Source organism: Cheilinus undulatus, linkage group 3 (genome assembly GCF_018320785.1).
Source record: "Cheilinus undulatus linkage group 3, ASM1832078v1, whole genome shotgun sequence".
In the NCBI taxonomy this organism is placed as follows: Eukaryota; Metazoa; Chordata; class Actinopteri; order Labriformes; family Labridae; genus Cheilinus; species Cheilinus undulatus.
The window spans coordinates 50,568,155-50,592,346 of NC_054867.1; the positions used below are offsets into that span (position 1 = coordinate 50,568,155).

The 24,192-nt window shown below is 37.6% G+C and overlaps 1 protein-coding gene across 1 annotated transcript; it reads left to right on the forward strand.

Annotated features, from left to right (window-relative positions):
- Positions 1–187: 187 nt before the first annotated feature.
- Positions 188–11,981, forward strand: hgh1 (HGH1 homolog (S. cerevisiae)). Its single transcript, XM_041777932.1, has 10 exons — positions 188–326; positions 1,719–1,831; positions 2,817–2,955; positions 3,104–3,241; positions 3,960–4,111; positions 4,594–4,694; positions 5,279–5,377; positions 8,617–8,708; positions 8,787–8,909; positions 10,608–11,981. The coding sequence occupies exons 2-10, from the start codon at positions 1,722–1,724 to the stop codon at positions 10,824–10,826; spliced, it is 1,173 nt and encodes a 390-aa protein (XP_041633866.1). The 5' UTR covers positions 188–326; positions 1,719–1,721; the 3' UTR covers positions 10,827–11,981.
- Positions 11,982–24,192: the final 12,211 nt, after the last annotated feature.

The following is a 24,192-nucleotide window of genomic DNA, read 5'->3' on the forward strand; positions in this document are numbered from 1 at the left end:
GCAAGAAAAAAAATGTTGAATTGCAAGATAAATCACGCTTAGTAGCCATACAGCCATCTTTAATAGTTCTCCAGTCGTGGGAAACAGACTTTTGCTGACACTAGAGGGCAGTCATGCTCACGCAGCGTTTTGAATGATGCTCAAAAGAAGACGAAGAAGCTAATACGGAAGTAAACCGGAAGTAAGGCGGGACTACATTACTGCTGTTGCTTCAGTCTGTGGTGTCCACATGTGACTGTACACATGCTGTCTTATTTATGTAGGAAACAACAAGGACTAATGACAACATTTTGCTGAGAACATTGGAATCCATCTGAGGATAAAAGGTAAAATTATTTTATCGTAATTTAGCGTTAGCTGATTTAGCTGACGTTCTCTCTTTATGTGAGAACAAGCTACATCTGAAATGAACCCGTATGCTAACAACAACAGAGGTGTAATAGAGGTTTTAATTTATTGACGGAGTAATTAAAAAGTAGTTATCTTGAGACGGCAGTAAGTAAAGGTGTGTTTTGTGTTATGACACTTAAGTCCGCTAATTACATGATTGCTTATGTGGTAAAGTAGAAAACACAGCTAGCTCCAGCTAAATCACGGGAGATCAAATCTAAGTCATCTCTCAGAGGTAAAGTTTATTTAGATTTTAAAATGTTAAGTTAACATTTTTATTCTTGAGGGGGCAATTTGTTGTGCAGCCGACAGGAAACAAAGCTGCATTTCATATGCACAATACACAGAATACACAACAGGTTACCCAGCATGCAGCTGTAGACTTTGACCGTTTACAGGGACTGATCAAATAAAGTTAATTCTTAGACCAACAGAAACAGGAATACATTATCTCTTTTATCTGTTTGTCCTAAATATAAGCACCCTGGACCTGCGACCAGATGGCAGCAGTCTGTATTCAAAAGACTAGGCGTGACTCTGGTCAGCAAATATTATCATTCAATATATCAAAATACATTAAATAACTAAAACAGATTTTAGTTTGCTGTCTGCTATAACAAAGGGAAAGGCAGACAAAAGAACAATTACCTGTTCAAGGTTTCTTACTGTATCATTTAAAGCAGTGGAAAAGACAAAAAGAGAAATGATCGATTAAAAGTTTATCACCTAGCTTTGGTTTTGACTCATTGTTTTTTGTCTGCTGTAACTTTTTATAGATTGACATTAAAGCATGAATAATAGCTTGTGTGTCATTAAAAGTACTGATCTTATTCTAGCAATATTTCTAAGGTGATAATAGCAGAATCGGATGACTTTGTTTATATCTTTTTTAAATGTGAGGCTGCTTTTAAAAGTTGGTCCAAGGTCTCTGATATATGGTTTCACATTTACTAACAGGCTTTTTATGCCTCTATTAGAGAAAAGGAAAGTGGATAGAGTCAGAAACAGGAATGAGAGTTTAGGGAAGAGACATGAGGAAAAGGAGTCACGGGTCGGACTTAAACTCGGGCTTGAATATTGTGCAAATTAATAGTTAATGTACAGTTCCTTGAATATTTTCAATGAAAAATTGAAAATCCAACAACTGTGATCACATACACTACATGGTTCTGTGCATTCTCACAGCTGTTTTCTTTGATTTCATGTGTATTTAACACACTCAGAGCTGCCAACAAGGCTTTAAGAAAGTCTGTCAGTATTATCCGTTGTAGTTTTTTGTTAAAGCTGATGGTTGTTCTGCTTTTATTCTCCTTTTTTGGCACTTTTAGAAAATGTTGAGTGATTCAGAGGCTGCAGAGCTGCTGTCCTTCCTGAGCCCTGCTACACGTCCTGATATCAAAGGTCAGGCCACAGAGTACTTCCTGGGACTGTCAGCTCACAGGTAAGAGCTTTTAACTGAGGATGATCATCACAATGGATCACGCAGTAAATAGTCTGGCCTTTCATTTTAATGTGCCAGCCTTGAACACGTCTCTCTGGCCTGAGCTTGGATACTGGATGCAACAGAATTACTAAAGATGACTGGATCTGAAAATTCTTCCTTATCTTCTGGAGCTAAAACACTTAAGATGAGGGAAAACAAGCTCCACAGTTAAGATTTTTTTTTTATGAATTAGAACTAAGTGAACATGCTATAAATGTGTAGAACTGTTTACAACCCTTGACACAAAAATTTACTTTTAAGAAAGTTTGTGCGACTTGAAATGTAGGATCCGATACGTTACTTTGCATGCACGGTGTACTGAAAGGCATTTTGGCAAAAAATAACCTTGTATTTGGGGTCAGTGTTTGTAGGTTGAAATAAAGTAATGAATGAAATGTCCAAGATATTTAGTGATGTTTACAAGCTGACTTAATAAAAGAATAACTTGAGAATTTATTAAGTTACAGAGCAGAAAGACACTTTGACGTTTGTAAAAGATTAATTATTAGGTCAAATTTAGCGAAAACATTTGCTGAAAGCGGGTTTAACCTCAGTAATCTTTAAAAAAAATTTGTTTCACATTTTAGAGAAAATCAGCTTTTGTTGCTCAGGTTTACAAGTAAAAGCCCAAGGATTATGCCTCATGTACAATTTCACAATTTTAGTAATAATTGCAGGATTTATTTGCATAGATTTTAAGAAGAAATTTGGCAAAAGTATTGGTATATTAGTATTTTTCAGACACCAAATAATCTATTTTTATTTCTATACTATTTGTTATAGAATTGTTGGTAAATGTTAACATCTGTCTGTCAGTGGCTGATAAGTTTTGACATCTTGAAAAGCCATTTTCCTGTTCTTTTTGGTTTTCGTCCAGTTAAGTATCTTAAAGTTACCATATGTTTGACTTTCTCTCCTTGTTTTTGTGCTTGTTTATTTTCAGCGATGGTTGCCGTTTCTTCCGCTCTAAAGCGGACTTACTTAAAGCTCTGTTTGCTCTCACGTCTGACCCCTCCATCGCGGTCGTGAAGGACTGTTACCACATCTTCATCAACCTGTCAGCTGATGAGACTCTGCACCAGGTAATCAGGCTTCAAGTTGAAAAGTCAGATTAAAAACTAGCAACTCAGATTTCACCAAAAATGAACCTTTGTGGACATTGTCTGCATTGATTTTGTTCTTAAAAGACAAGCATGTAAAAGCAGCTGTTCTTGTTTCTATCTCATCTAGGTGTTGTTAGCAGAAGTTAATGTTCTTCCAGTGCTGTTAAAGAACCTTCGGGATCCAGAGTGCACGTTCTCTGATCAGATTTCCACCATTCTGACAAACTTGAGTCGTCATGAGAAGACCTGCAAGACAGTGTTCAAGGTGAGTTGTAGTGACACACCTGATGTTTGGTTCACACAGTTTGCACTGTAACTTCTGTGTTGTGTGACATACACATAAACGCCAGTTTTCTCATTTCTGTGATTAATCTACAATAAAATTCAGCCAGCCTCCTATCACCATCAGCGGCCACAGAATTGAGCACTGTACATATAGACTGTGTGTCCCCGTATGTATGTTCAGGCTACAGGTGACACTCCTAGAGTCACAAATACACCAGCAGATGCTCAGTAAAATGAAGTGAATCTTAAATAGGTGTAGTTCTGCTATTAGCAACACCTTGTTTCCAAGCTTGTTAATGCTTTGGCTACAAGTACTGACAAGTTAATGGCACAGAAGTTCTGCTGATTATTTACCTTACAGCTGTAAGTGTGAACTGTGGAGTGAAAATTAGAGTAGCCCAGCACAGTGAGTTTTCATTTAATTAGGAGTTACAATCACAGAAACCAAAATAAGAGAGAAAAATCAAACTGTTAAAGTTGTTTTAATGTACACAAGAAGACACTGTATTTATCTTGTACAGGTTTCTTTTATTAGATTCTCAATATATCTTGCAGAAAGAAGAAATATCATGTCAGGTTTTTTTCTGATAGCTGTTAATACCACAGAAGTCCACAAGGCCCCTGGAGTCACCATAACAAGTCCTACATGTTAATTTTGTATTGTTTGTGATTAAGTGTGTGTGTTTTTGATGTTTCAGGTCCTCCAGGAGGACACTGGTTTGGCTCAGCTGGTCGAGATCTTCTGTACTGAAGGTTACAACAAAAAGGCCAAACTGCATTACCTGGGTCCTCTGCTGTCCAACCTGACACAGCTGCCAGAGACCAGGAACTACATCATGGACAGAGACAGGTGACTGATACAGCGTAGGACAAGCACTTATAGCCAGATAGACGGGGTTGATTGGAAATTATTTTTTTCCAGCAATTTGTTCGACAAATTCATTCTACAAAAAGTTTTAAAAAGTAAATGCAGAATCATCTTTATTGGACAGGTAGTGTACTCACACAAAGATTCTGACTTTGGTTCAACTTTGCCTTTCTTTAACAAACATTAAACCCGAACTTATGTGTGCAAGTGGGAAAGTTGTGGGTTCTATATTATCGTGCCAAGTAAGACTTGTGCAAACTAGAGAAGAAACAGAAATTTTGGTTCATTATGTAGTGCTTTGGGTTAAATGCTATTTGACTTATTTAAACATCCACCAAACATAGTCATCTCCTGTTGTTTTCCTTTTTTGAGAGTGTTTTATTGTAGCTGTTTAAGGCTCTGTCAACAAAGTGCTGAAAACAGAATCCACTGCAGTGTTGTAATTTTCTGTCTGTTTGTTGTAGATGTGTAGTCCAGAGATTGCTGCCGTTCACTCAGTACCAGGCTTCAGCGGTGAGGAGAGGAGGAGTCATCGGCACCTTACGCAACTGCTGCTTCGACCACAGTAAGGCAGAAATACGCCTATTCAATAAAACTGTCTTCATGGATGCATTGGGATTCAGTCCATCAGTTTGCATGTCCAGTTAGTCTGAGACCTTATTAGCTAATGACTTTGCATGTCCAGTCTAAATACATGTATATTATTGTATCTCATACATCAGCAGAATTATCAGTGCAATAAAATATCCAACAGGGAGAAAAGTTTGAAAAGTGTATGCGATTAAAACGTTTAAAGATAATCATGCTGATTTTAGTTTAAATTCTCAGCTTCCGCCCAAAGTCGGCAAAGGTCTGATAATCTTATGCTTCTAGAAATTATCTCTGATCTGCTCAGAAGATCGTAGCTACTTCAACTAGAGACCAGAAATATTAAACAGCAAATGAACTGCACTGGCAAATTATGCCACTTCCATCCTAACTGCGGTGGTGTCTCAGAGTGATGGTCTGCAGGAAAGGGTGCCTGAGAGTGGCGGTTTGCAGCCAGACCCCTCTCAATATGATATTAATTAGTCAGAAAAAATCAGGGAAATGTTAGTTATGTCATCACTGAGTTGTGATTCTCTTATCTAATTTCTCCTCCATCTCCAGCCTGTCATGAGTGGTTACTAAGCGAGGCTGTTGACATCCTGCCCTTCCTCCTGCTGCCGCTGGCCGGTCCAGAGGAGCTGACGGACGAGGAAAATGAAGGTAAACACGTGTTTCTGATACTGTAACTAATGCTTTTATTGATTTTGTCAGAAGCGTTTCACTTCTCTTCACCATTCTGTAAAAAAAAAAAAAAAAAAATCCACTGACCACTAACACATCTTTCTGGATCTGTTGAGCTTGTTGGGCTTTTTTCCTCAGTGGCTGTGTTCAGCTGTCGTCCAAAAATACATCACGAGTCAGACTGCTGCACTGAGACATGTTCCTTCATTAAAGTGAATGAGCCAGGAGTACTGTAGTTCATCTTTTAACATGAGTCTATGGTCCCAGTGATTTTATTATGTTTCTGAGCCTTTATGACTCCACGTCAGTGACTGTAATGGCTGATAATAGAAGATCTTCAGGGAATATCTCTTTATTTTCACCTTTTGACTCAAGGATAAAGTCAAGGATACCTGCCCTTATCTCAAAAATATAAACACTTGATGTGACACCATTTCAAACAAATGACGAGCAGGAAAAAGTGATGATAATTATTAAAGATCCAAGGTCAATACTTCTCTCAAATTGTGAAGTTCTGAAAATACTAGGGATGCATGATATGGGATTTTTGCAGATTTCTGCTTTGCCAACATTTGAAATTAATTTAAGCTGATACTGATATTAATACAGATAATAAATTTACTTCAGGCTATACTTCAGCCCAAAAACACACTTTGAATTTTAAGGATGAACAAATAAATGTATCTCAATCCTTCAAACATACTTTAAAGCTTTAGAGATGAGGCGGAAAAGGAGAGACTTCAGCTGATGTAGAACTGTTAGTTCAGCCTTAATCTCCAAACACTTATCGGTACATATGGCAGATATTTAAAGCCAATATATTTAACAGTGTAACTCCTGATACCAAAGCATGCATCACTAGCAAATTTGATTTGGCCAAAACGATATTTTTGGCCATTATGGCTGTCTCATTCTTTTCAACCCTCAGATGGTGTAAATGAAATTGCTACACTCAAGGTGTAAATGGACGAAAACGGCAGCATACATAAATGAAAAACAAAATGATATACATTAGTATTTTTTTTTTACTTCTCTTACAATAACTACTAAATTAAGATCAGACCTGATCATTTATATCAAATAATAATAATTAATTTGGGAGAGTTTAACCGTTTAAAAGCCAGTTTAAGCGCAAAACCCTGATGTTTGTAATGAAGAACACAAAAAATGAAATATTTTTCATACACTACATGCAAATGGGATTTCCTTAAACTGGATTATCACACACTTGAGTATGTGAATAATATGCTACAGTTTTGATATATTGAGACATTATATTATCTTTAATTTTAAGACTTGAGTAGACTCTGGGTTTAGTGGCAAAAAATTTCAGTATAAAAAAAAAACTATAAAAACACTACACATTCATATTTTTGCATTTCTTTTTCAAACCCGGATCAGATATGATCATAAATATCACACTTTAATCAGTTTGGGGTAATGTAATCCTTTAGTTGCCAGTTTAAGTGCAGAAAACCCTGATTTTTAGTAGATAGACACTTTATTAATCCCAAAAGAAATTCAAGAAACCGGAAGAATGAAATATTTTTCATATACTACATGCAATTTGAATTTTCTTGAAGGTGGTTATGACAACCTTCAACAAGTGAATAATTAACAGCAACCTTTATTTTTAGACTTCTTTTTTTTTTTTTTTTGATGTTTTAATAAATCGCCACACTCAGGCTGTAAGTGGCCAAAATTGGATGCCTTACACAAAAAGCAGTACAAAAAATATACATTAAAAACTTTCATCCACTTTTTTTACATGATTTTTTTCTAATCAAGATCAGATCACAATTAAAAATTTTGATTAATATCAGAAATTTAACCCTTCAAATGGCAGTTGAAGTATAAGAAACACTGATTTTTGTTTTGTAGAAATATATATCTCTCTTTTTTCATAATATCCAAATTGGATTTTCTTAACAGAGATTAACAAAGCCTTGAATATGATAATGATATGCAGCAACTTTTTATTTTAATGCATTATTATTTCTTTTAAATTGAAAGACTTTGCACTACACCAGTAACCCTATTGGAAACCAGGAACAAAACACGCAGTTTTCCCTAAAGCCAAACATGGAAAATGACTGACATTTGGTGACGAACAGGAAAAACTGGAAATGTGAAGCAGTGACTCCAGAGTGAAGTCTTATATCGTAAATGCATGTTTTTTTTACTGCGATGGCTGAGGATCTGAAATTGTGGTTTTAATGGGGCATTTTTGGCCACAAACACCCTGAGTGTGTACCAAGAGTGTATGGAGTTTATTATTGACCGGTTCTGATATCAAAATTTGAAAATTCCATTTTACCCTCCAAAATAGTGATGTTTTTGTTTTTTGTATTATTTACATCTGTTTGTGTGGACTCAGTCCTCACTCATTTTACCCCTTCTCTCTCTCTCTCACTCTGTTGTTAAAGGGAGCTACTGACAGTCACATGCTCTACAAGAATAAAAGAGATGTTCTCTGCTGTATGCGGTTATTATTAGACCTTTCTTTTTACAACAGGCTTTTTAAGATTTATTTTTGGGCTTTTAAGCCTTTGTTGTAGATAAAGGACAGTGGATTGAGTCAGAAACTATAGAGGAAGAGTAGGGAATGACATACAGGAGTGGATATGAACTCAACAGCAGCTGATCATGGTTCACACAGACACTCGGACGCAGGAGCCCCTTAGAATAAACCTGCTGTTATTTTTTATTTAAGGCTAATGTTTTCCTTTAAATACAGTCAGTTTGCACGGTTTATCCCCTGAGACAGTTGCTCTGTCCGTCTATGTGGAACAATGATGGCTGCAAACATCAACGTGACTGATGGGTGGAGGCACGAAACCACAAAGTTGTAAACCAACATTTGAATATGAAACTGCATATTTGTGACAAATCTGTAAAGATTTACGTCTCCAGCTCGGAGCTGAGTGGGTGGGGAGTTAGAAAGTATTGAGACAGAGACAAACACTGCTGGTTTGGTCAGATTTCTGTCCAAGAATTTTCATTTTAGCTTAAGGATAAACCTCCAGATGAATCTTTATCTCACAGGATCTTCTTACACAAATGCATTTGATTTATTTAGTAAATAGAGAAAAATGGTGTTAATTCCCCCAAACTCTTTGACTAAAGCTCTCCTGAACTAGCATCTACTGTTTCCTTATTTTTATGTTGCCTATCACAGTTTAAAATAAACATTAATAAGAGGTTTATGTGATGTCCAGGTCTGCCTGTGGACCTGCAATACCTCCCAGAGGACAAAAAGAGGGAAGAAGACCCCGACATCAGGAAGATGCTGCTGGAGACGCTTCTACTGGTAACACACGATAAAAGCACACAAAACAAACATAAGCAGACACATAAACTGTTTTCACACTGAGGTTCTCTCGTGAAGCTCACAGCAACCAAACCTGGCCGGACAATGCTGAAAGAAAAGAACGTTTATCCGATCATCAGAGAGTTTCATCGCTGGGAGAAAGACGTCCACGTCGTAGCTGCCTGTGAGAAACTGGTCCAGGTAGGAAGATTTATTCATCCAATGAGTCTTCAGAGAATGATCTCTGCATCTAGGTATCAAATAAATGAAATAGGTAAATACATAGATAAGAAGTGAACTGATTGTACAAGGAGTTTAACTGCTGCTTGTGTGAGACTGAACTAACAAAAGATTTAAACCATGATCTTTTTTAATTGAAGCTGTGTTTCACACTGAATAAGATAATTAATGAAGACTTCTGTTTTTATGGCTGTAATTTGAGGCTATTAGACTCTTGAAATATGTGATTCTTTAAAACAGGGTGTCAAACCTGAGGCCTGGGGGCCAAATCCAGTATAAAAATGTAAATTTGACCTCGATGATGTAAAATATCCTTGTTAAGTCATAAAAATGAAAAAAAAAAAGATAATAAGATGAAAAAAAAGGATAAAGATTTAAAACATTTTTTAAAAATTCAGTCGTGTGGGAAAGTAATTAATTTCTGTTTTCATTTCATATTTCAATTTTTCAGTTCACAATTATGACTTAAATGATTTTGACTTTTTTGAAAAAAATTTGGCTTTTTAGAGTCACATTTTTAAATTTTAAGTCATTTTAACCTTTTAAATAACTAACTTTGATTTTTATTTCACATTTTGACCTAAAAAACTTACGATTTCTTATTTTATCTCACATTTTGACCTTCAAAACTCCTGAAATATTTGCCTTTGAAAAACATTATTTTGATATTAATTTTGTTTTGAACTATTGAGTTTGACATTTTATGTCAGATTTTGAGCCTTTAACCATTTTGACTTTTTTAATGTCAGCATTTAGGGATGCACGATATTGGATTTTTTGTAAATATCTGATATGCCGATATTTACAGATTCATTTTAGCCAATGCCGATATCTATACAATATTAAAATGTGCTTTTAGGACAAGAAATTTCAGTCCTTTTGGACACACTTTAAAGTTTGAAAATGACCAAGGAAATAAACTTTAGTCCTTAAAAGACACTTTAAACTTTAAAGAATGAGAATAAATAAAGAAAAAGACCTCAACTGACATAGGTCTGTTGGTTCAGCCTAAAACTCCACGGATTTATTAGTATATATGGACAAAATTTATAGTCGATATATGCTGAAATACACAGGCAAAATATTGGATGTAAATATTGGCAGAAATGTTGATACCTGACTGATAAGATCATGCATCCCTATCAACATCTTTTATCATCAGTGCTAAGGGTTTTTTCCCTTTTAATGTATTACTGGCTCTCAGGTTAGACCTTAATTCAGAATCCGGCCCCTGCTTTGATTGAGTTTGACACCCCTTCTTTAAAAATTAAGGGACAATTAAACTAGGGAATTACCAATATTTAGGATCAAAACTTCACATTGCACCCTTAGTATAGATCAAACATGAGAGTAGATGATATGGGAACAGTATTAAGGGTCCTGGTATGTTGCAAATATGATCAGTGACTACTAAAACACTGGATCAATAAACCAATGTCAATATTTACATAGCACATTTCCTTTTCCTTATGTTAGTCCAGTGTCTTTGGAAACTCTTGTATAGTTCTCCAGAACGGTCATAAATTAGATCCAACAAAAAAATGAGCTTTTAAACCTTAATAAAGACAGTATTTATTAATGGATCAGGCTTATATTTTAGACTGTTACTCTTAAAGCTTTATATGACTCTTAATTCGATGATTTTTACGCTTGATCCAGGTTTTGATTGGAGATGAGCCGGAGCAGGGGATGGAGAACCTGATGGAGGTGGAGATTCCCGGGGACGTGGAGGAGAAACTGAAGGAGGCCGACATCAAAGAGCAGGAGGAGCTGAAGAAAGAGCAGGAGAGGATGAGACAGGAGGAAGAGGAGGAGGAGAAGAGGAAAAAGGAGGCTGAGAGGACAGAAGAAGAACAGGTGAAGGGACTGATGCGATGAAGAGGCTTTTTAGACGGGGTTCATCTGGTGCATTTGTGACGGTAGAGCTTTTATGTCATTCAGACATAAGAAATGCAAGGACTTTAAAGAGAGTGGCATACCACCCTGACATTAAATGCTGTTCCATAAAGCATGGGTGTCACTGCTGGAGAACTTTTACAAGTTAAAGAGAGAAGAATGCGTTATTTCCTCACAGGTGTCAGTGATGGATTTCAGAATTTCATTTACTATTAAAATCTAAAAATAATACTTTAAGTATTGAACAGTGGCATGGTCTTTCCGCTTAGGGTTATATTTCATCCCCATAAAGCCCTGGATCTCAACTGTTGGGTCAGGACCCAAAGTGGGTCATGGATGTGTGCTAGTAAAAAGATATACGATAAAAGGTATATGATGTGCCTTTATTTTTAAGGATATGTCTCCTTCTCTTCATTTTGTCACATCTTTTGCTCCATCTTTTAGTCCAAATACCTCACTTTCCATTGAAAATACTGGTTATAACTGAAAAATTGAAGAAATGTGGGTTGTTTTTTGTCATTAAAGAGTAGACAGTGGGTTCTGATGCTCAACCAGTTGAGAACTACTGCTATAAAGGATGCAGTGTCAATATGCAACATGTCTTTTTTCCCTCTTTGCCCTGGACAATGAGGAGGAAATCCATGAGAAAAATCTCAAACGCATATTTGCTTCTTTCCCACTGTGTCACTGTTTATTTCACATATTTTTTTAGTTCTCATAACTGCATTGTAGTGGAAAAAATATTTCCCAAATAGAATTCACAATGTAATCATGATAAATCATCTTTGCAGATTCCTTTTCCCTTTTTTCAGTAATTAATGATGTAAATCATGTGTACGTAACGATTTTGGTGGTGCGTCCCAAACAGCATGCAGTCTTAATTCACAAGAAAAAGCATCTCCACACCCAAGCATCTCTGCAGCTCTTTATTTAAGTGGGATTAACCTTTCAAAATAAAATATATATATTCTGCTGTTTTACTTATTTTGCAATACTTGTGAAAGCTTAACTATTGGTTTAAATGATGAATGCTCATTTTACTGCATTGGTCTTTAATCAGCATTGTTACAAGTGGGACTTAAACTTTTCCCATCATGACTCTGTGGAATAAAGTTACTCTGGTATTTTCTGACTGTACACTGATATAAGAAGTCAAGTATTTTATTTATGAAACTAATTTTAAAACCATTCATGCTCACAAAAGTGCAGGATATTATCTGCATGATATTGGTATCAGCAGATTTGAGAATTTCTGCTGTTGTTTACGACAGATACATCAGTCATGTTTATCAACTGAATGTTCAAGAAGCTTTGTCAGTTTACAGCAGAATCAGTGGGTCTACCTCAGCTGAGATTTTTTCTTTATTCTCCTTAAACTTTGGAGCAACAGTTTTCAAAGTATGAGGGCGGCCTCCCCTAGGGGGGTCAACAAACTCCAGGGGGAGGTGTGGAACCAGAAATCCAAAAAAAGATGATTATCTTTGCTAACTTCTGCTGTGTGGGGGGCAAAGAGGGCAGATTAATAGCGACTAAAGAGACTAGAGTCAGCTGTTAAAGTTAGGATCCTCTTAAATTGGTTCTGATGATTCTCAACAGCCACACTGCTTAATTTGCAAAAATATACAAGCTAATGACAGCTTAAGGCTGTGTAAACCCTGGGGTCATATTGAGACAAAGCACCAAGTCTAGTGACCAAAACCAGGGGGATTTTTATTGACAGGAAGTGAAATGAATTTCAGTCACTGAAGGGAACTGGGACAGCCTCTGCAAGTGCAGGTTTTTGGCACCAACAGTGATCTAAAGTGAGTTCTAGGCAAGGCTAAAGGTGCAGAAAGATCTGCAGTCGGCGCGCAGATGGCCTAGCGGTCTAATGCGCTACCCATGTATGCAGGCAGCCCGGGTTTGAATCTGGCCTGTGGTCCTTTGCCGCAGGTCTCTCCCCACTCTCATCCCATTTCCGACTCTATCCACTGTCCTCTGTCCAATAAAGGCACTAAAAAGCCCAAAAATATATCTTTAAAAAAAGAAAGATTTAAAGTTTGTAACCCTGCATTAATTTCATAGATGTAAACTCCTAGTGCATCCTAAATTAGAGCGTAGAGCATAATAAAAAAAAACAGTACTGGCAATAATTTCATTGCTGAAACTAAATATCTGGGTAAGATGGATGTTTAAAGGCACATGCAGACAATAATATAAAAAATGTTAAAGGATGAGACATAAATGTTTGAAAATTTAGTTGCTTTGTTTTGTTTTTTATAGTGGTGGGGTCCATGGAATAAATTATTTTCTCCTGCTTTAAAGTGTACTTAAAAGGCTAAGTTTTAGCTCTGAACTAGGGCTGGTTTGATTTTTTTTGTTTTATGTTTTATTTCAGTCACTTTGCAAGGTTTGTCTCAGTGAATCCCTCTGAAAATTTGCTGTTTAATTCAGAGAAATAATTTCAGTAACAGATCAATTATGCTACAGGAGACATTTGGTGATCTTTATAGAAAAAAGTATATGTAATAGTATCAGAATTAGTTTTGAAATACTGGCAGAGAATGGAAATAACATCACGCTGAAAGACAAAAGCACATACATACTGTATATGAAATTATGTCAATAGTTGGTGTTTGTGTTACTGTATACAGTGTTAAAGCCTTTTCACTCTCTGTGCAAAGATGCACAACAAGCACATCAACAGACTGAGCCACTTGGCATCATTTCTGATGAAAAAAAATCATCCTTTATGTGAAAACCAGCCTCATCCAAACAAGCTTCTTTTTCAAACACTGGTGTTAACAGCTGAGCATGGTTAGAGGGAAGCTGATGTGACAGTGATACATTCAACCGCCAAAGTAGCTAGTGGTCACTGAAGTACCTGCCGTGGTTAAAACCCACCTGTATTTGGTGTGTGATAATATCAACCCTGTTACCATTGGTGTGTTGGCTGTTGCATTATGTAGAAGTCACACTTTAAAGGCACCTGTATACAGAGGCTGTAGTCCTCAATGCACTGGTCGTGGGATGGCGCGATTTGGTGCATGTGAACAAGAACCCATGACAGCAAATTTACAGTGCTCTACTAATGCAGGGAAGTTATATTTAAGGAGACAAACTTATGATTAAACAGTGTCAGTCATGAGCTGGCCTTCACAGAAACCATACCTGAATAACATTGAATATTATTGGATCAAATGGACTGAGATGATATGAAAGAGACAAAATCTAAAGAAGAACAATCTTGGATGGGAGACTCAGAACAAACAACATTACAACTTCCCCATTCCCCTTCCTCATTCTGATGCCTGATTTGAACTTCAGTTAAACGTCTTGACCATGTCTGCATGTCTAAAGGCACTGGTTGTTGATTACCAGTTAAACAGGTGTATCTAATGAAACGCACAGTGAGTGGGAATGATATTAAAGGCTATATACACTGTACAAATATCTGACCTGTTCTCTGAAGGCTGAGCCTATCAGCTGATTGCAGGGTCTAATTTGGTTTCAGTCATGTTGAATTTTTCACCAGTTATTAAGATGGGATTGTTCCATTTCTTTAATTTTTCACAACTGCATCAAACCACTGATTATTTATTTAGGATGCTATAATCAATTATGTATAAATCATCAGCTTGCCTTGTCTTTTATGCTGTTATATGCTTTAGAGGGGAGATTTAAATCTTAAAAATGACCATCTTTGACCAGAAGGGGGCATCAGAGCCTTCATTCTTTGTCAGTTCTCCAGAATGAGTCAATACGTGAACCACAGCTCTGCTCTCTGCATGATTACACTCTTCAGTTGAAAATAAACAGAAGAAGACAGCTTCAAAACTCCTGAGAATATTAGAGTTTAACCCCACACATCTGGTCAAAAGCCTTAAATGGAATCATTTTAGTGTACAAATGTTGCTGTAATTAAGTCACTGCCAATGGTTTTGTGTTAATTTTCCGGTTTAGATAAATTTAGATTAAATGTGATAGTTAAAGCTCCACTGTAAATGGTGTGAATGGTGATTAATTTGTCAATAGTAGTAAACTAACATTTGCTCAGATGTGACGCAGATAAAACCAGGAACTTGAACACAACTCTGAGAGAGCGTGTTTGTGTTAACAGTTTTGTTCTGTCTTTGTGAGGACCACTTTGACTTTAAACCCTCTACTGGGGACAAATACAGATACGTCTGTTACATTTAAAGACGATTTAAGTGAAGATCTAGACTAAATGTCAATACAGAGGAAGACAGAGTGGGTGCTCTAGTTATGGACTTTTGAGGAGTTCTGAAACAAGGAGGGCAGTTGCAAAAACTTTGAAATTAAGTAGTTTAGTTGTAGTAGTTATTATACGGTCATCACACAAATCCCGAAAACTTCACACAGTACAGAAAAATAAAAAAGTCAGTAAACATGTATTGAGTAGCAACTGAAAGGCACTGGCAGAGGGAAACTGCTTATAAAAGTCCATCCTACTTTCTTATCACATTAAACCACCAGCTTCCAGAAGTGCAAAGAAACAACCTCAGATAAATCAGCCACACTTGTGAGCCTCAAAAATAACTTTACAAACCATTTTCTTTAAACCCAAAGTAAATTAATTTTTTAAATCTACATCGGCATTATTACTGATTTAAACTCCAACAGTAGAGACAAATCTCTTTTACAAACCTTTTTTGTTTTTGTACTATAATGTGAATTTATAGTTGTTTTAAAGCTAGATCCCCACAGTTCCACAGGGTAAGATGTGTAAGGAACAATCAGTGAGTAATAGATGAAATATAGAGCCTTATATTTGGATATATGTCTGGATTTATACAGGACTGCTTCTAACTTTGAAAATTTTCCTTTAATATACTCAATAAGTCATTTTCATAACAACCTCAGAGAATTTTGTCTCCAAAATTTATTCAACATAACTATTTTTAAATGTATTATAACCATCAGTTTCCTTTTGATTACAAGAAAACATGCATTTATTTTTCTTAACATTTCGAGGGAATTTACTGACAAAGTTCTGAGACTTCCACCCCTACACAAAGGTTCCTGTGAACTCTCACCAGAAAAAAATACATTTGAACCATCTGCAAATATCGTGTATTTAAAAAGCAGTTACATTGAAGCGGCAACCCCCTGTCCTGAAAAATGAGGCCAATTCGGAAGAGCAAAAAATTGCAAAATGGCGAGTGCCCACCTGAAGCTGGCTGAAGAATCACCAGAAGTCACACAATACATGTTTAAAAGGTTTTTTTTTTTGTTTTTTTTACACTAGAAATAAACTAGTTTACAGCCTGGTTGAAAAAAACGAGACAAGTCGACATTTAAGCAATAACAAGATTATATTTAGGACAAACCTCCCTGAGCACTGATTGGTGCATTTCATTTGACTGACAGATAGCTTGACACGCAGACGCTACAACCAGAAGGCTAGCTTTAGTGCTAGCTTAGCTGACAGGAAGTTGAGCTCAGTTAGAGGGCTCTTGTCTGCCGTTAGATTGATCCAAAGTTTGGTTGCAACCTCAATTTCAAAAAAGAAGCCACCACAGAAAACAAAAGCTGATGAGTAAAGACTCACTGCTCAGCTCTGCCCTCCTCCTTTTCCTCTTCTTTGTGTTAAACTCTTCAATAAAAAACTGCACACTGCACTCCGTGAGATGTATCTACTAAATTGCACCAATATTTTGGTTTCAGTGATGAAATTTAGGCCTCGTCCATATGCAGATGAAAACAAAATCTTTCTGTTTCATTTTGAAAACGTTTTCTGCGAACACGGGACTGTATCAAGAAATGGCCGCGTAACCACAACACTATTCAAAACGACTGAAAACGCCGTAGTATTTATGCTCGGCATGTAACGCTGCCAAGGAAATATACCAGAAACAAAAAGGACTCCACAATGGATCTCAGAACATGTGGCGTCTGCTGTGTTCCAGGAATATTTGTTGCTCACTGTGGTAGTAGAGGAGCAGCAGATTTTGTTGTAAGGGCCATAATAGACACAATCATGAAATCTGCCATTATTACTGTTGATGGCTGGGCTCAGGCATGTGGGCTACACGGGATATGGCGTAACTGTTTCAGGAAAGATGCATTTGGTTGTTCACATGGAGGCGAAACGGCATATAAAGATTTGTTCACTCTGAGGCCCGATTTCAAAAAGTAGCATTTTTGGGGCCCCAAAATGCTCGTTCCATATGGATGAATTGCTGATACACTAAAAAAATATTGTCGCCATGTGGACAGCCCCTATAACCTCCCACTCTTTGCCCCTGATGAACTCCTCTCTTGTTTCGGCAGTGTGTTTTGGGTCATTATCTTTCTGCATGATGAAAGATCTCACAATCAGTTTGGTTACATCTTTCTTTAAATTGGCAGACCAAATGTTTCTGTAGACTTTTGACTTCATTTTGCTGCTGCCATCATGTTTTTAAGATTTTTGAAGCCATGCAAGCCCAAGCCATGACATTAACCTCCACTGTGTTTCACAGTTGAGCTTGTATGTTTGGGATCATAAGCAGATCCTTTCTTTCTCCAAACTTTAGACTTTCCATCATTTTGGTAAAGGTTAGTCTTTGTCTCATCAGTCCATGCCCCCTTATGTAGCAGGATTTGGTAGAACATGCAGCGATTTAACATTTTTACAAAGAGATTTATGTCTCAAAATCCTTTTTGTAGCTTTAATCAAAAAAGCTTTATCCTGGAGTACATGTAGTCCTTTCCCCACTTCTTCAAAGAGCTGCTTGAGGATTTAGGCTGAAGTTGTGAAGGTTATAAATAGGTTTAGGTTCAGTTTAAGGGTAAGGCGCTGTTGAATGGCTCACTATGCTATGCAGTGTGTCAATAACTTCTTGATGCATGTCAGCAGATTAGAGCCAGCACTTTAAGTTCAAGAACAGTTCTCATGTGACTCTTGGAGCTTTGCCACTCTTCCCCCTTTGGCATGATATTCAAATATTTTTTCATTTCTGTTTTAATTCTTTGGCAAAATTACTCTACTGTCTTTCCAGACTCCCGTCTACTTCATGTTTAAAAACACAGGAATGCACTTTAGTTTCTCAGCTGAGTATTTGGGGTTAAATAGTCCATGTTTGGACAGACCAGGTGTTTCTTTATCAGCGTCTTTGTGAGCTTTTCCACCTCGACACAAGGTCAAAGCGTCCAAAAACTCTCACTGAAACATGTAACTTACATAAACCAGGGGAAAAATTGATTTAGCTCACTGCTGTAGGAGTTACTTTGACATTTAAAGTTCAGAGTTATCAGTGAGAAGTTATCCTCCCTCATACAGAGAGTACAAACAACAATCAGTAGCCTCCTCTGTTAAATATTAAACCTATGTAGATACCAAACAAAGTCACTGCTTAAAACTGTATTTGGGGTTATAGGGGATGGGTGTTTATCTAAAGTGTTTCAAAATCATTTCTTATCAAACCACAGCTCAGTGAAGCCTTATAGTTGCCTCTTTTTCTTCTGAATTAATCTAAAAAACAGATTTAAATTCAGGATTGGCTGAGCTTCATGACGAAAACAGCTTCCTGTCTTTGAGTACATGTTCAGACCGATCACTGCTGCATTTTTGTTCATCCAAGGCTGAATACAGGAAGGAAAAGAAAGAAGACTGGTGTGTTCAACTTTCAGCAGCGTCACTAGGCAGACTTTTTGTGTGTGTGTGTCTGATCCAGCCAATCACACGCAGAGGTTTCCTGTTTCACTTCCTTGAGTGTTTCTTCAGAGCAAACACACACAGGCAGGACGTGACCGACGTGTCCTACACACTAACGGTTGTGTTGTTTGTGTTGTCAGGCGTTTCAACTGACGCACTTTAATCGCAGCTACAAAGTCACTGAGTAGGCACGTACTACAGTCGTTTCACGTTTCTGACAGCCTGAGTTATTGCTGACTGTATAATTTAGCTTTTACATGAGCTGACTTAGATATGATGTAAATTTGACTTTATTTTATTGCTTATAATGGCTGTAACCTTCAGTCAGCCGCCGACTGTACTACTATCATGAAGATGACACATTTTACACAGGACTTCTATACTAAAACACTGGCCTGTGCTATTCTAATATCTGTTCTACATGGAGGTACAGACCACAGCAGGGGCGATTTTAGAATCATAAGTTTGGGGGTGCTCAGCTTTTAAAGACACTGACATGTAGACAGTGTGCATCTTTTATCAAATTAACAACACAAGGATTTCTCTCCAAAGATGTGTACATTTCTTTAAAGGAATAACTTGTGTTTTATCATCTTTTCCAGTGCTATGAAAACATTTTTCCCCCTTCCTATAGCACCTATAAAAAGTATTCACCCCCTTGGATGTTTTACCCTTTTATGGGCTTTATAAATCAATCATGGTTAGTATAATTTGTCTTTTTTGATAGAAAAAATACAAAAAGTCATCTTTAATGTCAAATTAAAAACAGATTTCCACAGAGTAATGTCAATTAAATGAAAATATGTAATGGAAAATAAGTGAATGCATAAATATTACCCCTTTTAAAGTGACAAACCTAATTGGTCCTGCTGATTGGTGCTAGTAATCTCACAATTAGTGAAATGGGGATCACCTGAGTGCAGTGAATGTGTCTCAGTGGTTGTATATGGAAGTAAATCAGTGCCATCTGAGTTTGAATTTGAATTTCTAAAACTGAATTTTTTTAGCATCAAAATTGGATTTTGAATTTGAAAAACCATCAAATTAGCACCAAATGTTTTTTTGCCACTGAATTTTTATCCAATGCTAAAATAAATTCAGTTTTTAAAAATTCAACATCGAAAAAAAAAGAGAATGAGAGTGGAGGTCTGCAGCTGGACCCCTCTCGAGAAAGTAGACCCGCTTACTGAGGCACAATCTCCTCCATTGGCTGACATTGCAGATGAAGCTTCACGGGTCTCTGTCATGTGACCGAGGGAGCGTGACCTGATTGGCTGGACGTTAGATCAGTTGAGACAGGGATCAATTGCTTCTCCCTGGTTTAGTCGGTCTCTTTTGATGCTGAAGTTGAATTTTTTTGCCGTTGAATTTTTTGCCACCGAATTTTTGGGACACTTAATATTTGTACTCTGTTTTTTTTTTTTTTTTTTTAACACTAAATTTTTTTTCGATGTTAAATTTTTAAAACTGAATTTTTTTGAGAGATTGAATTTTTAAAAACTGAATTTATTTTCACATCGGATAAAAATTCAGTGGCAAAAAAAAAAATCTGTGCTAATTTGATGGTTTTCAAATTCAAAATCCAATTTTGATGCTTAAAGAATTCAGTTTTAGAAATTCAAATTCAAACTCAGATGGCACTCATTTACTTCCATAGTTGTAGTATAAAGTCACCTGTGTCTGGAAGGTCCAGTCACTGGTTAGTCATCATTCCTGGCTACCATTACACCTTGAAGACAAAAGAACACTCCAAGAAATTTAGAGAAAATGCTATTTAAAATTATAGTACCCCTTTCCCACTGGCCAAAAAAACTGTTTAAACACACTAACAATCGGCTCCTGTTAGCAGTGGGAAAGGCTCTAATCGGCATTCAGACCCGCGTCGACTGACCCTGCAATGGACATGGGTTTTTATCGGCTTGCCTCTGATTGGCTCCAGTGGGAACGTCACACCTGGGTGAACACGGGATGACTTTGGCGTAAAGTGCCTACGTCATAATATCGCATTGTAACGGGACAACAAAAGGACGGCGGCAGCTGAGGGATGAGCATTGTTATTTTTTTGGACTCAGCGTGTGAGATTTATATTTGCAAGATGGCACAGCACTGGCAAGACAGTGAGATCAGAGAGCTTCTACTGATCCGTGGAGATTTGGCGCCAGGTCACAGGGACTGTGCGAGACACAACTATATACAACGCCCGCAACATCGGCGTGCTGATGACGCACCAGAGGGGGAAAAAACAGCCACTCAGCTCGTCTGCTGGCGATCAGACCCAAGTCTGCTAGCAATGGGAAAGGAGTCACTTGCCGATTGTTAGCGGGTTTACTAATGTTAAAAAAAAACCTGCTTTTACACGCTAATTTTAGTGTGATAGCAGTATAAGTCAGGGGGTTGATACAAAAACATTTCCAAGGCTCTGAACATCCCCAAGAGTTCAGTTAAATCCATCAAGAAATTAAGGAATATGGCCCATGTGTAAATCTGCCTAGATCAGGCCCTCCTCACAAACTGAGTGAGTGCGCAAGACAGAGACTAGTGAGAGAGGCCACCAAGACACTTATGACTACTCTGAAGGAGTTCCAAGCTTCAGCAGCTGAGATGGGAGAGACTCTGCAGACAACGACTGTTGGCCGGGTTCTTCAGCAGTCAAAGCTTTATGGGAGAGTGGCAAAGAGAAAGACACCATTGAAGAAAACTGATTCAATCTGAACTGGAGTTCACCTAAAGGCATGTGGGAGACTCCATGGTTAAGTGGAAGAAAATTCTTGGGTCTGATGAGACCAAAATTGGACATCAGACAAGACATTAAACACTGCACATCACCACAAACGCACCATCCCCTCTGTGAGGCCTGGTGGTGGCAGCATCATGCTGTGAGGATGCTTCTCATCAGTCGACCCTGGAAGGCATGTAAAGTTAGAGGGTAAAATGAATGCAGCTAAATCTTGGAAAATTCTGGAGGACAATCTTATTCAGTCTAAAAGAGAACTACAGCTTGGGAAAAGATTTATTTTCCAGCAAGACAATGAGCCTCAGCATACAAAGCTAGACAAGAAATGGTTTGAAGACAACAAGGTGAATTTTTTGAGTGGCCAAGTCAAAACCCAGACCTCAATCCAATAAAGAATTTGTGGCTGGACTTGAAAAGGTCTGTTCAAGCCTGATACCTGTGCAACCCGACAGAGCTTGAGCAGTTTAGCAAAGCCTCAACAGATCAGTACCTTTACCTGCATGATCACATCACATTACAGCTTGTTTAGATGGCAAAGCTAGCTAACAAAGAGGGAACGACGTCTGAGAAAAAGGGTGAAGTCAGCAGGACAGAAAGACAATCTGTGTACAGGGTGTTTTCAGCTGTGTTTTCATGCCACACATTCTTTTAGTTCTTCAACACTATCGAGCTGTGTGGAATCACTTTGTGTCGTGTGATGATTTGAGCTTCATCAGCTTTTAGGAAGTCTGAGCAGAGAGGGTTCATAGAGGCTGTTTCATTTACTGTGGCTTATTTTGATCATGAGGCACTTCTATCTGAGTGTTTTCTTCTTATCTGCAGTGCATCAGTGTCAAAATCTGAAGATTGAGTTCACATGACTTGGACTGGTCACACTCAGGCAATTGTTATGATGTTTTTACACTTACTGTCATAAAATTCTCTCAGATCAACCTCCATCTAAGCCCCAATGGTGGAACAAACAGAGGGAAACTGTTTTATTGTGTGTCAAAGATTAAAGTATGACCGCCACGCCTCTGTAATTAAACTCACTGGGAACTCAACTTAACCTTGTTTTATTTGGCACCTTTCATACTTTTGAAGTAAAGATGCTTTTCCCCTACTGAGAAGTCAAGCAAAGAAGCTCCTTAAACCTGTTATGCTTTTAATATTGGCTCTCACAAGTCAACCATGCAGACAAATGGGCAGCAAGAAGCCAGAACTTCACCAGGGTTGTCAAGTGGGAATTCTCTGGTGTTTCATTCATTTAGTCCCAGGACATCTCCAGAGGGCTAAACAGAGATTCCCAGCATCACAGGGTCACCCCCCCCCTCTATGCAAGCTTTCACTCTTATACTATAAAATAATCCGCCCAAAGAGTTTCACTAAAGGGCAAACAGGAAGGAAAATGATAACAGAGTCTGACAGCAATTGTAAAATAAAAATATGAAATAGAATATGATAAAATGACTACAGTATAACAATAAATTATAAGGAATTAAAACACTAAGAAATATTTAATTTATTCCAAATTTATTCCAGACTAAAGCAGGATGAAAAAGTGGGTCTTCAGTTCTATTGAACCATTTTCTTCCACTTATCTGAGGTCGAGTCACCATGGCAGCAGGCAGAGCCAGACAACCCAGACATCCCTCTCCCCAGTGATGCTTTCCAACTCCTCCAGGGGTGTCCTGAGGTGTTTCCAGGCCAGATGGGATATAAAATCCCCCCAGCAAGTCCTGGCTGTACTGAAGAGTTTCCTCCTAGTTTGCCATACCCAGAAGCCATTGAAAGGGAGGCGACCAGGAGGCATCCTGATCAGATGTCGAACCACCTCAGCTATTCCTATTCCTGCTGTTTGCTTCACTACCCCTTCAAATACATGATATGGTCACACTGGAGTCTAATCACCAAGGACTTTGCACAGTTCTCTTTCATTCAGTTTGTAATATAAATTATTGTGAAACTTGTATTAGGTCTCTCCTGATTGAAACGATGGAAATGCCAGATATGGTAGAAGGAAGCGCCACCCCTCGAGCATCTTTTGGGCACCCACATTCACGCTATTTGATGTGACGGTGAAGCAAAACATATGTGCAAATTTAAAAAACCTTAGGCGAGCCAACTCCCTGTATTTGCTCATGTAGATAGGCGTGTACAGGCAAATGTTCAAGTCTGGTGTGAAGACAGCATACCACAATAATTCTATTTTTCCTTACTGCGTGAAAATACATCGACTGTTACTGAATAAACCCCTCAGAAAAGTGCCATTTAGAACCTCTTCAAATGTTCATCAAGTGAATTATGTTAAACTAATATCAATAACATATCAGTCAACTGGGAAATCTTTAGTTGGAGCCCCCCCCAAAAAACACCACAACATATGGGACAACAATTGTTAGCATATGCACAAAGAGTCTAAATTTGTTTGATTTGAACAGTTTTAACATTTCATTTACGAATTCAGTTCCAACTGACCAACATATTATTTATGCAAATATTCATATATCCTGACGTTGTGTTTTTTTGGTGCTTCTTTGGATGAAATAAGCTCAAATATATTTTAAATGTCTTATTATTTTTTCTATTGATTTTAACTCAAAAAGAGATCTTTTAATGGGAGCTGGCAGCTTAAAAATCTCTCAAGCCCTAGCAGGACCAAATTTGGTCCTGCCGGCTTGATCTGAACAACCTTGCTCAAACCATTTTTACCTACACCACAAACAGCTATAAAAAAATTCAAATCAATAACAACATATCAAAGTAGCTATAGCGCTACATAGCCAGACACTTCCACCCCCTACAGGATGGTGCCTGGTACTACAGACACAAACATGGTCTCATTTGAAAGCCCAACTTAGGCTGAAGATTCAAGTCCTGTTCTTGTAGTTTCCATTTATTTCAACAGTTTCTTTTAGTTTTCTGCACTTTATTTATCACTCCTTTGTACGACTTTCTTTGAAAGGGAAATATATGGAGGTCTGGTTGATTTTGGG

Excerpts from the sequence above, each read along its gene's own strand:
- hgh1 (XM_041777932.1), top strand. The coding sequence starts at position 1,722 with ATGTTGAGTGATTCAGAGGCTGCAGAGCTGCTGTCCTTCCTGAGCCCT. Across the intron at positions 1,832-2,816 it reads CTGGGACTGTCAGCTCACAG|CGATGGTTGCCGTTTCTTCC; the intron begins GTAAGAGCTTTT and ends GTTTATTTTCAG. Across the intron at positions 3,242-3,959 it reads CCTGCAAGACAGTGTTCAAG|GTCCTCCAGGAGGACACTGG; the intron begins GTGAGTTGTAGT and ends TTGATGTTTCAG.